At 37.3% G+C, this 13,233-nt stretch overlaps 1 protein-coding gene across 1 annotated transcript; it reads right to left on the reverse strand.

Moving 5' to 3' along the window:
* Positions 1 to 1,250: 1,250 nt before the first annotated feature.
* Positions 1,251 to 7,662, reverse strand: LOC132155379 (fibronectin type III domain-containing protein 7-like). Its single transcript, XM_059564248.1, has 8 exons — positions 7,440 to 7,662; positions 6,963 to 7,220; positions 5,795 to 6,064; positions 5,387 to 5,650; positions 4,995 to 5,255; positions 2,672 to 3,273; positions 1,714 to 1,974; positions 1,251 to 1,508 (listed from the first exon to the last, which is right to left on the reverse strand). Exons 1-6 carry the CDS (start codon positions 7,660 to 7,662, stop codon positions 2,936 to 2,938), a joined length of 1,614 nt encoding a protein of 537 aa, XP_059420231.1. The 3' UTR covers positions 1,251 to 1,508; positions 1,714 to 1,974; positions 2,672 to 2,935.
* Positions 7,663 to 13,233: the final 5,571 nt, after the last annotated feature.

Genomic DNA, 13,233 nt, shown 5'->3' on the forward strand with positions numbered 1-13,233 from the left:
AACTGCATCGCAACTGACTGCCTCACCAGAGGGAAACTCCATATACACTTTGGTTGCTCCACCATCCATTGTGGAGAGGGAGGAGGAACTACCAAGCCAGTTTCTGGCAGTAACAGGTGCCATCCATGACCTGGTGAGCTCCTCATAAACCTCTGGGAAGAATGGCACCGGAGTGGGGCAATAAAAACCATATATATATAAATTCACTGTATTTTACCTGGTAGTGATAATAATTACATATGCATATTCAGAATAGAAGCTTGCAGCTTTGTCCACATGCTACTGTACCTGCCGTGACCTGACTGGTCACACTGGTGTTGGAGCTACAGCTGTTGGCCACTGCAACCACAGTGATATTGTACGTCTGCCCACAGCACATTGCAGGGATTATGCAGGATGTGGAGGTAGAGTTACACACCAGAGTCTTGATTGTAGATTTTGCTTGAGCATAGTAGATCTGTGCCCCTTTACTCGACTGCCAGCTGATCTGAACATCACCTGTTCGGCAGTCTAAGAGCTGACTGACCACAGACTGAGGAGCACAGGGTGCTGGGAGACAAAGGTAAACAAAGTATTACTTTAGTATGTTTAAAGGCATATTCCAGGCTAAAAACAAAGCTTTCTCAACAGAATCTGTTGTGTACTGTAAAATACATTTAAAATGTGAAGTACTGTCGTCAAACAAAGCACTTAACATGAGTTATACAGTAAGTGTTACGGCACGAAAGTTTTTTTTTTAATTTTCAAATATTGAAGAGAATGATATTGTGTACTATAGTTTAAAAGTTCTGGATTTAAACATTACTATACAAACTTGCAGTATGCAAAGTTCAATTTTAGAGAAAATATTTACCAGTACTGATGCGACGCACTTCACTGCGTTGCCCAGTGCAGTCCACACTCATAGCTGTGACTGACACATTGTACGCCTGACCACACGACAGGCCGCTGATGTCACAGGAAGTTCTGTTGGAGTTGCTGGTTAGCGTACGTCCATTATCATCTACTGCTGTTACTGTATAGTATGAAACAAGGCCACTGGATGCTGCCCAGGAAACAGATGCAGTGTCCGACACACAAGATAATGACACATTGACTTGAGTGGGAACACATGGAGCTGGAAAGGAAAAGATTCATTCCACAAAAAGCAGAAGATTTTAGCTCTGTTGATCATTTGATGCCAGTAGAATCACCAAAATAGGGTTTTAACTAATTGCATGTTGTGTTATTATTTAATGTTATACCTGTGTCTAGAGTGACCAAGGCTTTAGAAGAGGTTGAACAGGTCTGGCCGTATCCTGTAACACAGATGTTATAGTGCTGACCACACGACAGTGAGCCAATGTTGCAGGAGGAGCCATTGGTGAAGCAGTTGTGCTTTTGGGGGTCCTGGAGCGACTGTAGTGTTGCATTAAAACTTAATGAACCGTTGCCTGGTGTCCAAGAAATGAGTGCTGAGTTGGTGCGGCAGTCCAGACTGGCTTGAATGCCAGTGTTGTGGCACGGTGCTGGATCATGACAAAAATGTTAACACATCAAACTGCAGAATAGGTTTTTACATTTACTGAATGGTGCTTGCCATGAAAAACCTGCTAAGGTATTGCTGTATGGTTGCTAAGGTGTTACTACGTAGTTTCTTATTTGTTCAGAAAAAACTGAAGTCGGTTTGTTGTTTCAATCACTAGTTATCACTAATGAGCTGAGTTCAAGTACCTGAGACGAGAGTGACAGGCTGGCTAGCCGGGCCCATGCAGACACCATTCATGCCCATGACTGTGATGGAATATTCCTGGCCACACTGCAGGTTTGGGATATCACAGTGTGTGACAGTGTTGTTGCAGGATGTCTTGTACCCTTGGCTGCTTTCCGCCTTTACCAAGTACCAAGTGGCACCAAGTGCACTGTACCAGGTGATGGAAGCAATGTTGGATGTACAGTTTAGAGCGGCAGCAACACTGGTGGGAATGCAGGGAGCTAGAGAAAAGGAAGTGATATGAAAAAATAATTTATATATAAAAAGCATATATATGCAGTACTGTTCAAACGTTTAAGAGTTAGTAGGGTTTTTTATGTTGTTGTTGTTGTTGTTGTTGTTGTTTTTAAGACATTTTGTATGCTCACCAAGGCTGCATTTATTTTATGAAAGATACAATGAAAACCGTAATATTATGACATATTATTTCAATTTAAAAAACCTAACTGTTTTCTATTTTAATATATTTAAAAATTTCATTTATTCCTGTGATGTTTAAGCAGAATTTTCAGCAGCCATTATTCCAGTCTTCAGTATCACATGATCCTTGAGAAATTATTCTAATACGCTGATTTGTTGCGCAAGAAAAAACTTGTATCAATTTTCAGTATTTTTGCAGAAACCATGATAAAAAAAAATCACAATTTATTTTTCATGAATAGGAAATTCAAAAGATTTTGTAACATTTTCAATGTCTTTACTGTAATGTTTTCTTACTGAATAAAATAATTAGTGGGTCATGTTCATAGTTAATGTCATGAACAACACCTGTGGTTAGCCAGGATATATTTATAGATCTATACATAATTGGATAAAATAAACTAGCAAATGCTACTTTTTTTCTGTCTAATACATTTAAGGGCCAAACATTGTTGTTATGAATCACATATATCAGCAAAAGTTAACATGAGCTGTCACCTGTTTCCACTACAGCTTTAGGTTGAGAGCTGCTGTTGCAGGTGGTGCCATCAGCTTGGACAGTCACATTTAGTCTCATCCCACACGGCAGAGAGGTCAGCTGACAGGAAGTTCCCATAGAGTGACAAGAAGCTAAACGTTGCTGCTGCCTGTCTGTTGCAATTGCTGTGTACCCATTAGCTCCTGCGCTGGCAGCCCATGTCACGTTGGCTGTGTTGGTGTGACACTGGAGCACAGTTGTGATGTTTTGAGGGTCACAGGGAGCTAAAGGAGATACATAGTTGGTTTCAAAGATCTGTTATTACTGTGTAAACATGCATGCATGCTCACATGACTGTTACCTGACTGTATCTGAATGGATGTGGATGGCAGACTCCTGCATTGACCATCATTCCTTGTGACTGTGACATTGTAGGTCATTCCACAGAGCAGGTCTGTGAATGTGCAGTTGTTAGAGCTGGTGCTGCAGTTAACTGTGGGTCCATGTTCATCCTGCAGTACTGCCGTGTACAGACTGCCATCCTGAAGGGCCTGCCAGCTTGCTATCACGTGATTCGCTGCACAGTCTCTAGTGACCCCCACACTGAATGGAGCACATGGAGCTACAATCGAAAATGTATTAGATTTATTTGTGTACATCAGAAAATCATTTGTTTTACTTTTATCTAAAAGTATAAAAAAAAAACAGTAAAACACAGGTCGATTGATATATAAAATGCTAGATAAAAGAATTTTAATAAGATAAATATAAAGACCATACATTTATTTATTTATTTATTTATTTTACATTTTAAAAAATCTTTACTTTTTACAAATCTGGGCAACTTTATTCACCCTCTCTTATTGTTTTATTTTACTTTTTAAAAGTATGTCCATTTTAAATACCTGCCTAATTTTATTAATCCCATTTTATTTATTTTTATTTTTTATTATTATTATTTGTTATATTACATTTTAAATATCTTGCCTCTTTTATTTTTCCTGTTTTATTTTTTATTAAAAAATTTTTATCTGGGCCTTTTTATATCTTTTTTTACATTATTTGTTTTTTTAAAGTGTAAGTGACATGACATACAGCCAAGTATGGTGACCCATACTTGGAATTCATGCTCTGCCTTTAACCCATCCAAAGTGCACACACACAGCAGTGAACATGCACACACCGTGAACACACACCCGGAGCAGTTTTTTACACTTTAAATATTTTACCTTTTATTTATACCATTTTATTTTTATTTTATATTATTTATTATTTTACATTTTATATGGCATCTTTTATTCATCACCTTTAATTTTTTGTTTTTACTTAATTTTTAATTTTACATTTTAGATGTCCGGTCTCCTTTATTCCTGATTTAAACTATTTCATGCATTCTGACTTATTTACACTGTTAAAAGAATTGGACTTTCATGCTAAACATGACCAAAGTTTCAAAAAACAAGTTGGACATATGATGGAGTATTTCTGTGCCAGATCAGGGATCAGGTTCAAGGTTTGTTTCTTGTTTTTTTTTTTTTTTTTTTTTTTTTGAGAATGGACTTGTATGACGTCATAAAGGGCTGAATTCCTTGTATGGGCACTTCTCCTGGAAGAGCACACACACATCAACCAGAGAGAAAGAGCACGCCCATTAAAGTGGGTTACGGAAGTCGTCTGCAGCGTTGCAAGGGACTTGCTCAAGAGCAATTGGGATGCAGTTTGTTTCTACGGAACAGCAAGTGTTGTGCAACTTGCAGTTGTGAAATTGTGTTTGTTTCTTCAAAGGATTTAGACAGTTGTATTATACACAAATTAAATCAAATTTAAGTCAATAAAGTTTTTGTTCCTGATTTCTTTCTATCAGTGTCACAGCTTTCAGACGATCACTACGCAAAGGCTGAGCATGATCATGTCTCTTTAGCTCTGCCCACGGCACGCCTCGAGGAGCTTGGCTGTTTTCTGAGAGAACCATAAATCAGCATCTGTCTTTTAAATCTGATAAAACTAAAGACTCTTAAGAGATAAGAAGAATGCAATACTACCATGTAGGTACTCAAATACTTACTCAAGTAGGTTATTTTCGTTATACCCTCTTTTTTTTTTTTTTTAATTACATTTTAAGTATCTGACCTCTTTATTTTTTTATTATCTGGTCCCCTTATCCTCTTTTTTATTTTAGATTTTACATTATTTAAAAAAAAATTAACCAGATGAAGAAACTATTTTTTTTTAAATGTCTAGCCATTTATATTCATCCACCTTTTTGTAATTCCATTTATAATTTATTTAGCATTTTAAATATCTGGCCCCTTTTATTCATCTTTTTTGGATCTGTGCACCTACCCGTCTGCAGGGTGACATGTTGACTCTCAGAACTGTTGCATTGCAGGTTAGTTGCTTTGACTTTCACATCATATGTCTCGCCACATCGCAAGTTTGGGAATGTGCACTCTGGCGCCATGGCAGCGCAGGTGTGAACTGTACCATCTATGTGCGTTGCCGTTCCAATGTACAAGATGGCACCGTTGGCATTGTTCCATGAGAGAGAGGCAGATTCTGAACTACAAGTCTTCACAGCGGACACATTCTGAGGTATGCACGGAACTACGGTGGGAGAAATAGTGTATAGTATCACAATCTAAAACCATTCCACAGTCCTTTTTTGTGAGTTCATATTCATATGCCATTGTATTTACATTGCAATTGGTATTACCACATTACCCAGAATCACTCACCTGTCTCTGCCACCTCTCCCAGCACAGGATCAGTAGTACAGTCATCATTTGTGGCAACAATCCACACACTCAGGCTCTCTCCGCATTCCAGATCTGTTAGCGTGCAGCTTGTGTTTGCAGACGAACAGTTGTAGAAATCTTTACGATTACCTCGGGCCTCCACAATGTAGGTCTTGGCTCCTGCGGCCTCATGCCAAGTAATGACGGCACTGCTGATGCTATCACAGTTTGCTATTGTGTAAATGTTCTGCGGTAAACATGGGGCTACATGGGTAAGGAGACAGAGGGGGCCAAAATAAAGAATTATATTTAAAACAATTCAAGACACATTTATTTGTATAGCGCTTATAACGGAAATATAATGGAAATTTCAATATTTATACATTTTTACCAAAATGACTGACTAACCCGTTTTGATCACCACACCGTCTGTGTATCCAGTGTTGCAGTCTAGTCCTCCAGAGTAGATGGATCTGACATAGAAGCTGTAGGTCTTACCACAGACGGTGTCGGTGAAATAACAGGAGGTGTCCACAGTGAGGCATTCAGTTACCAGTTGGTCCGAGTCCACAGCTATGGCGAAGTAATAAGCCGTGTTGTTGGTGGAATCCCACGAGAACAAGATGACATTAGTGGAACATTCACGGTACAGCCGTGGGGCTTTGGGTGGGCAGGGTGCTGTTTGTTTGAGAGATGGGAGAGAGAAATGAATTTGCTGGTGAAATATACAATTCCTTTTTGATTTAAAGGGACACTACACCCACAAATAAAAATCCTCATCATTTACGTTAATGTTGTTGAAAACCTGCATAACTTAATATTTCTGTCGAACACAAAAGAAGATCATTTCAAGAATAACTGCTGTTTTTGTCCATACAATGAAAGTAAATGGGGTCCAAAAATTAAAGTCATACAGGTTGAAATGAGGGTGAGTAATGATGATAGAATTTTTATTTTTGGGTCCAATATCCCTTTAAGAGAGTATATAAAAATACAAGCTGAGAAAGATAACCTTAGAGAAGGCAGGTAGATTTACTAACTTAAGGGATAAGGGCCCGTTTACTCAACAATGTTTTCAGCCAAAAACTGGAAACTTTTTATGCATTTTGACTCTTCGTTTACAAGACAATGGCATTTTGGGGACTGAAAACGCATATTTTGAAAAACGGGTTTCAAAGTGTACGTTTTTGAAAACGGCACCATTATCGTTTCCAATGTAAAAACCCAATACAGCAATCCTTTGAAAACGGTGACGTCATGCGTCAGTATACAAAAAATAAACATTCTTGAGGAAGCTGCACTGGCCAAATTGTTCAGCTAGTTTGGGGGGGGGGGGGGGGGCTGACAACTCTGCCCTAACTGTCATCGACTGATTAGCTGTGGGACTTATCAGATTGCCCCCTAGTGGATGGTTAAATATTTGCTAGATTGTATTCATAATTACTTGAGTGTATGCCTCTGAATTAACAGGTTCTTGCTCCCCCCATAATAGGTTCTGGGCCCCAAAGGTTGAAAACTTCTGTCCCAGAGGACTGGATGAGGTTTGAGTGTGACCTTTAAGAAAGGACATCTTTACCTGTCTCAAAGACGTAGGTGCCATCAGAAGTGCTTTCACAATTAGCAATGGCTGTAATCCGTACAGTGTATCGTTCTCCACAGACCAGCATCAAGAACTGGCAGGTGGTGTTCGTGGAAGTGCAGTTGAACGACCGGCCTTGACCATCTGTAATGACGGCACGGTACAATGTGGCACCAAAAACCACATCCCACCTGACTATTGCTGTAGAAGTAAGACAGCTGTACTCCACAGAGATGGAGGAAACTGTTGAAATGGCTGAGATAAACAAGAAGTAATATATTAGAGTTCTGCATATCCAGATGCTGAAAAGACCAGCATTGATGTCTAGGCTGGTTTTAGTGTTGGTTCTGGACTAGAAGAAAGTCTTGGTTATGCAAATCTAGAAGCATCCAAAACACATCAAGGCATACATCTGTTACTTTATGGTTTCATTCAAAGGTTTTACGTGAAATGTTCTGCTTCATCTTGACTTACTGGAAGTTAAGAAGGTGAAGTTGGTGGACTCTCCTGGTTCCAGGAACATGTTGATGGATGCAAGCCCTATTGTGTATGTTGTACATGGCTCCAGGTTTGAGATATTCATAGCGGTACCAGTGACATTCTTAAGAACCGGGGGAAATCCCGACTTGTTATTGGCTCTCACTGACATCTGGTAGAGCAGGACGCCTGAAACACTGTTCCATGTTACGCGAGCCATGCTCTGAGTTAACTCTGTCACGGCCACGTTATTTGGTGGCTGCACCACTGTTGAACAAATATATTTGCTAATTGTCAGTTATAGGAAGGCGAGATGTCATTGACAGTATACCAAAACTGCTGTAACGAAAATAGTACAAAACGGGAAAGAACCAAGTAGACTTACACGTTCTGATGGTTTTGACAAGGCTCTTGGCACCGAGTCCTGCAGAATTCGAGGAATAAACGTAACAGTTGTATGAAGTGGCTTGCTGGAGGTTGTCTACCTGTCCACTTAGCGTTGTGTATGTAAAGTTATGAGTCTCAGGTTGGAAAGTTCCATCCACCACCAAAATGTAACTATCGGCTCCTTGCGCACTGGACCACTCAAACCTGATCGAGGTGCTTGATATTGCCTTCGAATATGTTATTTGCGAGGTGGCAGGAACTGCAGGTATAAATTAAATGAAATCAATATAAAAAATGTCTAAACATTTGTTAAAATATATGTGGGTCGATAACTTACTTGTCTGTGCTGTCATGGAGTTGATGCATGACATATGGTTTAACACAAACACTTTAAAAGTCACTAGATAAATTTGTCCTGGTCTTAAAGCTTGGACTAGTCTCTCCGCAATGGATGCAGCGAGTGTAATAGTGATAGGTGCTGTGTTGTTTGAATTCACAGCCCTGACATCCAGAGTATAGCTTGTTGCACCTGGGAAAGTGTTCCATTTTACAAGCAGAGACGATGCAGTGGGTGATAATATTGATGTTATATTACAGTCTGGAGGGAGATAAAAAATAAAACATTTTTTAAATATCTTCACAAATCTTTTTGTTAGTCATTTAAAGATATAATGGTGTATTAATACTATATATTCAGTTAAAAACATTCCTAAATATTTATTATTTTTGCTCAAATATATATATATATATATACAATTATAAATATATATATATATATATATATATATATCTATATATATAAACAATTATAAAACTCTCTATAAAAAATAAACTGTGATACATAATACTACACTGTATTAATATTCTTAATTCCTCTATTATTACTAAAATAAATAATACAATAAGTAAATAAATACATAGAAAGTAAGAATTAAATACTTACTTGCAGTAGTAGCTTCTATTACCTTAGTACAAAGAAGAATGTAAGAGACAACTTAATCATAAGGATTTCAAACAGAAACATAACATAACAGATTTGACAAATTAATAAATACCTGTGCCACTGAAAACAGAGTTACAAATATGAACAGTGTCCCTGGAAGATGCATCTCTGATTAGATGCCTAATGTGCTAAGTTACACATAAGTTAAAATACATACACTTTCTAACACAGAGAGAAATCTGAAATCTTTTGTGGCATGGTGCAAGTATACCTGCTCTGCATGAACCAATCAGTGCATCTAAAATGAGGGCAGGTGGATAGATGCCTCTGGGCTGAAGACATCATCCAAGTGTCTCTCTCTGTGTGTGTGTGTGTGTGTGTGTGTGTGTGTGTGTGTGTGTGTGTGTGTGTGTGTGTGTGTGTGTGTGTGTGTGCTCTTGTTTTTGTGACATATCAGGACACAACTCTGTATAATGACATGGGTATGACACAGGTATTACAAGGAGAGGGTGACTTATGAGGACATAACCCATGTCCCCATTTTTCAAAACACTTATAAATCATACAGAATGAGTTTTTTTTGAGAAAGTAAAAATGCACAAAGTTTCCTGTGATGGTTAGGGTTAGGTAAAGGGTTGGTGTAGGCCCATAGAATATACAGTTTGTGCAGTATAAAAACCATTACATCTATGTCCCCACTTTTCAGACAAAAACAAAACTAGTGTGTGTGTGTGTGTGTGTGTGTGTGTGTGTGTGTGTGTGTGTGTGTGTGTGTGTGTGTGTGTGTGTGTGTGTGTGTGTGTGTGTGTGTGTTTGTGTGTGTGTGTGTGTGTGTGTGTGTGTGTGTGTGCGTGGGTGTGTGTGTGTGTGTGTGTGTGTGTGTGTGTGTGTGTGTGTGTGTGTGTGTGTGTGTGCGTGGGTGGGTGTGTGTGTGTGCGTGGGTGTGTGTGTGTGTGTGTGTGTGTGTGTGTGTGTGTGTGTGTGTGTGTGTGTGTGTGTGTGTGTGTGTGTGTGTGTGAGAGTGTGAGTGTGAGTGTGTGTATGTGTATGTTTTAATAGGTAAAGGGAAAGCTGGGGATCTAAGGTTTATTGTTAGACTAATTTAACAATTTCTTTATTTTAAAATAATAATTTGCTTAAATGAAGAGCATACTGGTGTGTAAGGGTTATTTTTGGGTGGTTAGTGATATAGAACAGGTTGTTAGTCTTAAGTTTCAGTGAAATAGGCTCAAGATAATGGAAAGAGTGAAATTCCCATCCTTGTACTGGCATGCCTCAAGCAGTTTGGTGTAATGTTAAAGAAAGATTCAATTACTGGATATTAAGCACATATTCCCCCCTCTTATTTCACCTTAATCCTGGTTTAATATCATCTTCTGTAATGATGATGTTGCATTTGTAAATGACTCGGTCTTTCAAATTTGTTCTTCGTAAATGACATGAAAACTGATTAAAACGAACTGAACTGAATCAGTTCAGTTGGATTGATGACTATTTTCAGTTAATCATTTACTAAATTGAATAAAGTTATTCAGTTATCTCTCACTGAATTCACAATGGTTCATGAACTGAAAATACTGTAAATGGAGATATTTTTAGTGTATCTTTTGCAGTTATTTTTAACAACATTGTTTGAATATCAAATACGAATATGTATTTTTTTTTCTTCTAAGCTAAATTCTTTTGCATTTCATGTTATTAATGGCTGCATCTTAAGCTGAATATTGGCTAATATAATGATAAAAATTGCAAACTAGTAGCCAAAGATCATACATGTGCAGTTAATTTGCCAATAAAATAGAAATGGGGCAAAACTGTAGCTGTTTAATTTTACATGCCTTACCCTGTAAATATGTATATATATATATATACATAGATTTTGAAAGAATTTTAGCTATATTCTTTAAATCATTAACTCTTTTTTTGTATTTTTACATAAGCTTTTATTTATTCATTTTTATTCATTCATAAAGTTTTTTTTTTTAACTGTGTCATTCATTCAACTTATGTAATCTTGTTTCTGAAGCATTTCTTTTTCTTCTGTCATACCTGGCCAATACACAACTTTTTCACCATTAATCACTTTTCATCTAATATTACATCATCTTTTCAAAATGAGAGATCTTCCATACTTCTTCTTAACTGCACTGGGAATGCAGAAAGCAACAGAATGTTACACTCTAAGAATTCGTCATTGTGCCTAAAACAGTGTGTACTGGTACTATAAAAAGAAAGATAATGAAGGAATACAGTGTCTGTGTCTCAGTCTTACTGATCCCAGAAACAAGAAGCTATAAGGGAAAGGAAATCCGCCTCTTCAATTCAGAGCCTGAAATATAAACCCAACTCTGTGTCCATCCAACTCCAATGGTTTTGTATAGTGGTTAAGGTCAGTGTCTTTAATGTTATAGTTTCTTTTGCTTTAACACAGGTGGAGTCCGGGTGTGATCAGGTTTGCTTCCCAGCCATGAATGAGAATCTTTCATCTTTTCTGTGGAAGCACCGAATCATAATATTTGAGAAGGAATTGATTCAGACTTACACAGGAAATACAACTTTATTATTGTAATGAAGGGTAATACTTGATCGAATGTAATGTTAAATTACACAAAGTTTTAACTTATGTTGCAAATAAATAAAATGTCTAACTTTGAACAAAGTTCCATCACACTTTCTTTGCCCTTCAGAAAATCAAGATGCTTTATTATTCAGATGTGGCCCTTTTGTTGTTCAGGAAATGAGAAGTATGTTTGGATATGTTGCACAGAAGTATTAACTGAAGTAAAGTTTCTCCTCAAATTCTTTGCAAAAATTCAAACAAAACAGACGTAGAGTAAAAGGCTGTAAAATGAATGCGTATAGCAGCTAAGACACTACCCAACTTTGGGTCCAACTTCATATTAAGTGTCTTTAAATACTACTTAATTACAAACCCGATTCCAAAAAAGTTGGGACACTGTACAAACTGTGAGTAAAAAAGGAATGGAATAATTTACAAATCTCACGAACTTATATTTTATTCACAGTAGAATATAGATAACATATCAAATGTTGAAAGTGAAACATTTTGAAATGTCATGCCAAATATTGGCTCATTTTGGATTTCATGAGAGCAACACATTCCAAAAATAAGTTGGCACAGGTAGCAATAAGAGGCCGGAAAAGTTAAATGTACATATAAGGAACAGCTGAAGGACCAATTTGAAAATTATTAGGTCAATTGACAACATGATTGGGTATAAAAAGAGCCTCTCAGAGTGGCAGTGTCTCTCAGAAGTCAAGATGGGTAGAGGATCACCAATTCCCCCAATGCTGCAGTGAAAAATAGTAGAGCAATATCAGAAAGGAGTTTCTAAGAGAAAAAATGAATTGAATCACAGGTGTACTAACAGCATGGTATTTTCAAATAGTTCAAAGTAATGTAAAAACTTGTATGTACACAAGGGCATTGTTTCAAATGATTCATTTAAATGTGAGTGCATAGTAATTAACAACACTTAACTTAATATAAAGTGGGTCCCAGTCTTTATGTCTTTATGTTTCTAACTTCTTTCTCAGAATTGCATAGGTCAAAGATTATGAGATACTCACAATTCTGAGAAGTCAGAAATGTGAGAAGTAACCTCGCAACAGCAGAAAAGAAAGCCGGAATTGAGAGATAAAAAGTCACTGCTAAGAGCCGGATGACATGTAAGCAATATGCGTTCTACAAAAAAAGCTCAAAATATCAAACATATTTGATATCTCCAACTGGATGTATTAATAGTCTGAAGTTACATTGACTCCACTAAATGGATCTAGAAAATGGATCTTTTCTCTCAGAAGCAATACACTGGTGCATGTTGGTTTATGCATTTTGCTGACATTTTTATCCAAAGCATCTTACAGTGCACTGACAGTACTGTACATCAAAATATGTGTTCTTTGGCCAATTTTCTGTTATAGTTCATACACCCCAAAGTATTAAACTTTGATGTGCAGGATGTTTGTGCAGTGGAATTGAATTTTGAGTGGATGTGTGCTATTTTTACAACCATGTGGATAACAAAAAATGGCCATTTTGTTTGTAGAACAGTTTCTTCAGAAAATGTAAAAATCTAGATTAATTTCAATAACCTTTATTTTTTATTTATTCTAAAGAAAATGTGAGTGGTTCTTGCCCATTCAAAACCAACTGCCACAATGATAGAATGTTGTGGCTACTTGCCATAATGTGGTTATATGTTGTTACGATGTTGATAAATGGTTGCAAGGATGTTCCTGGTGGTTCTACATGTTATAAGGCATCTTTTCTAGGTGATTGCCAGCTGGATCTGGTTTTCGATGTAAATCTGCAGAAGGTTTTCATCTGATTTGAGGTACCACTCACCTATAGAACAGATGGTGCTGGATAAGTTATGGAAGTTTAATATTCATGATTCAGGGTGTGTTCAAATCCAGTATTGATAACAGTAATGCTCA

This window comes from Carassius carassius, chromosome 12 (assembly GCF_963082965.1).
Source record: "Carassius carassius chromosome 12, fCarCar2.1, whole genome shotgun sequence".
Lineage (NCBI taxonomy): Eukaryota > Metazoa > Chordata > Actinopteri > Cypriniformes > Cyprinidae > Carassius > Carassius carassius.

Coding starts and splice junctions, on each gene's coding strand:
- LOC132155379 (XM_059564248.1), bottom strand. CDS start 7,662: ATGGCTCGCGTAACATGGAACAGTGTTTCAGGCGTCCTGCTCTACCAG. Junction 6,065..6,962: donor CACCTACGTCTTTGAGACAG/GTAAAGATGTCC, acceptor TCAAACAAACAG/CACCCTGCCCACCCAAAGCC. Junction 3,274..4,994: donor ACATGTCACCCTGCAGACGG/GTAGGTGCACAG, acceptor TTTCGATTGTAG/CTCCATGTGCTCCATTCAGT.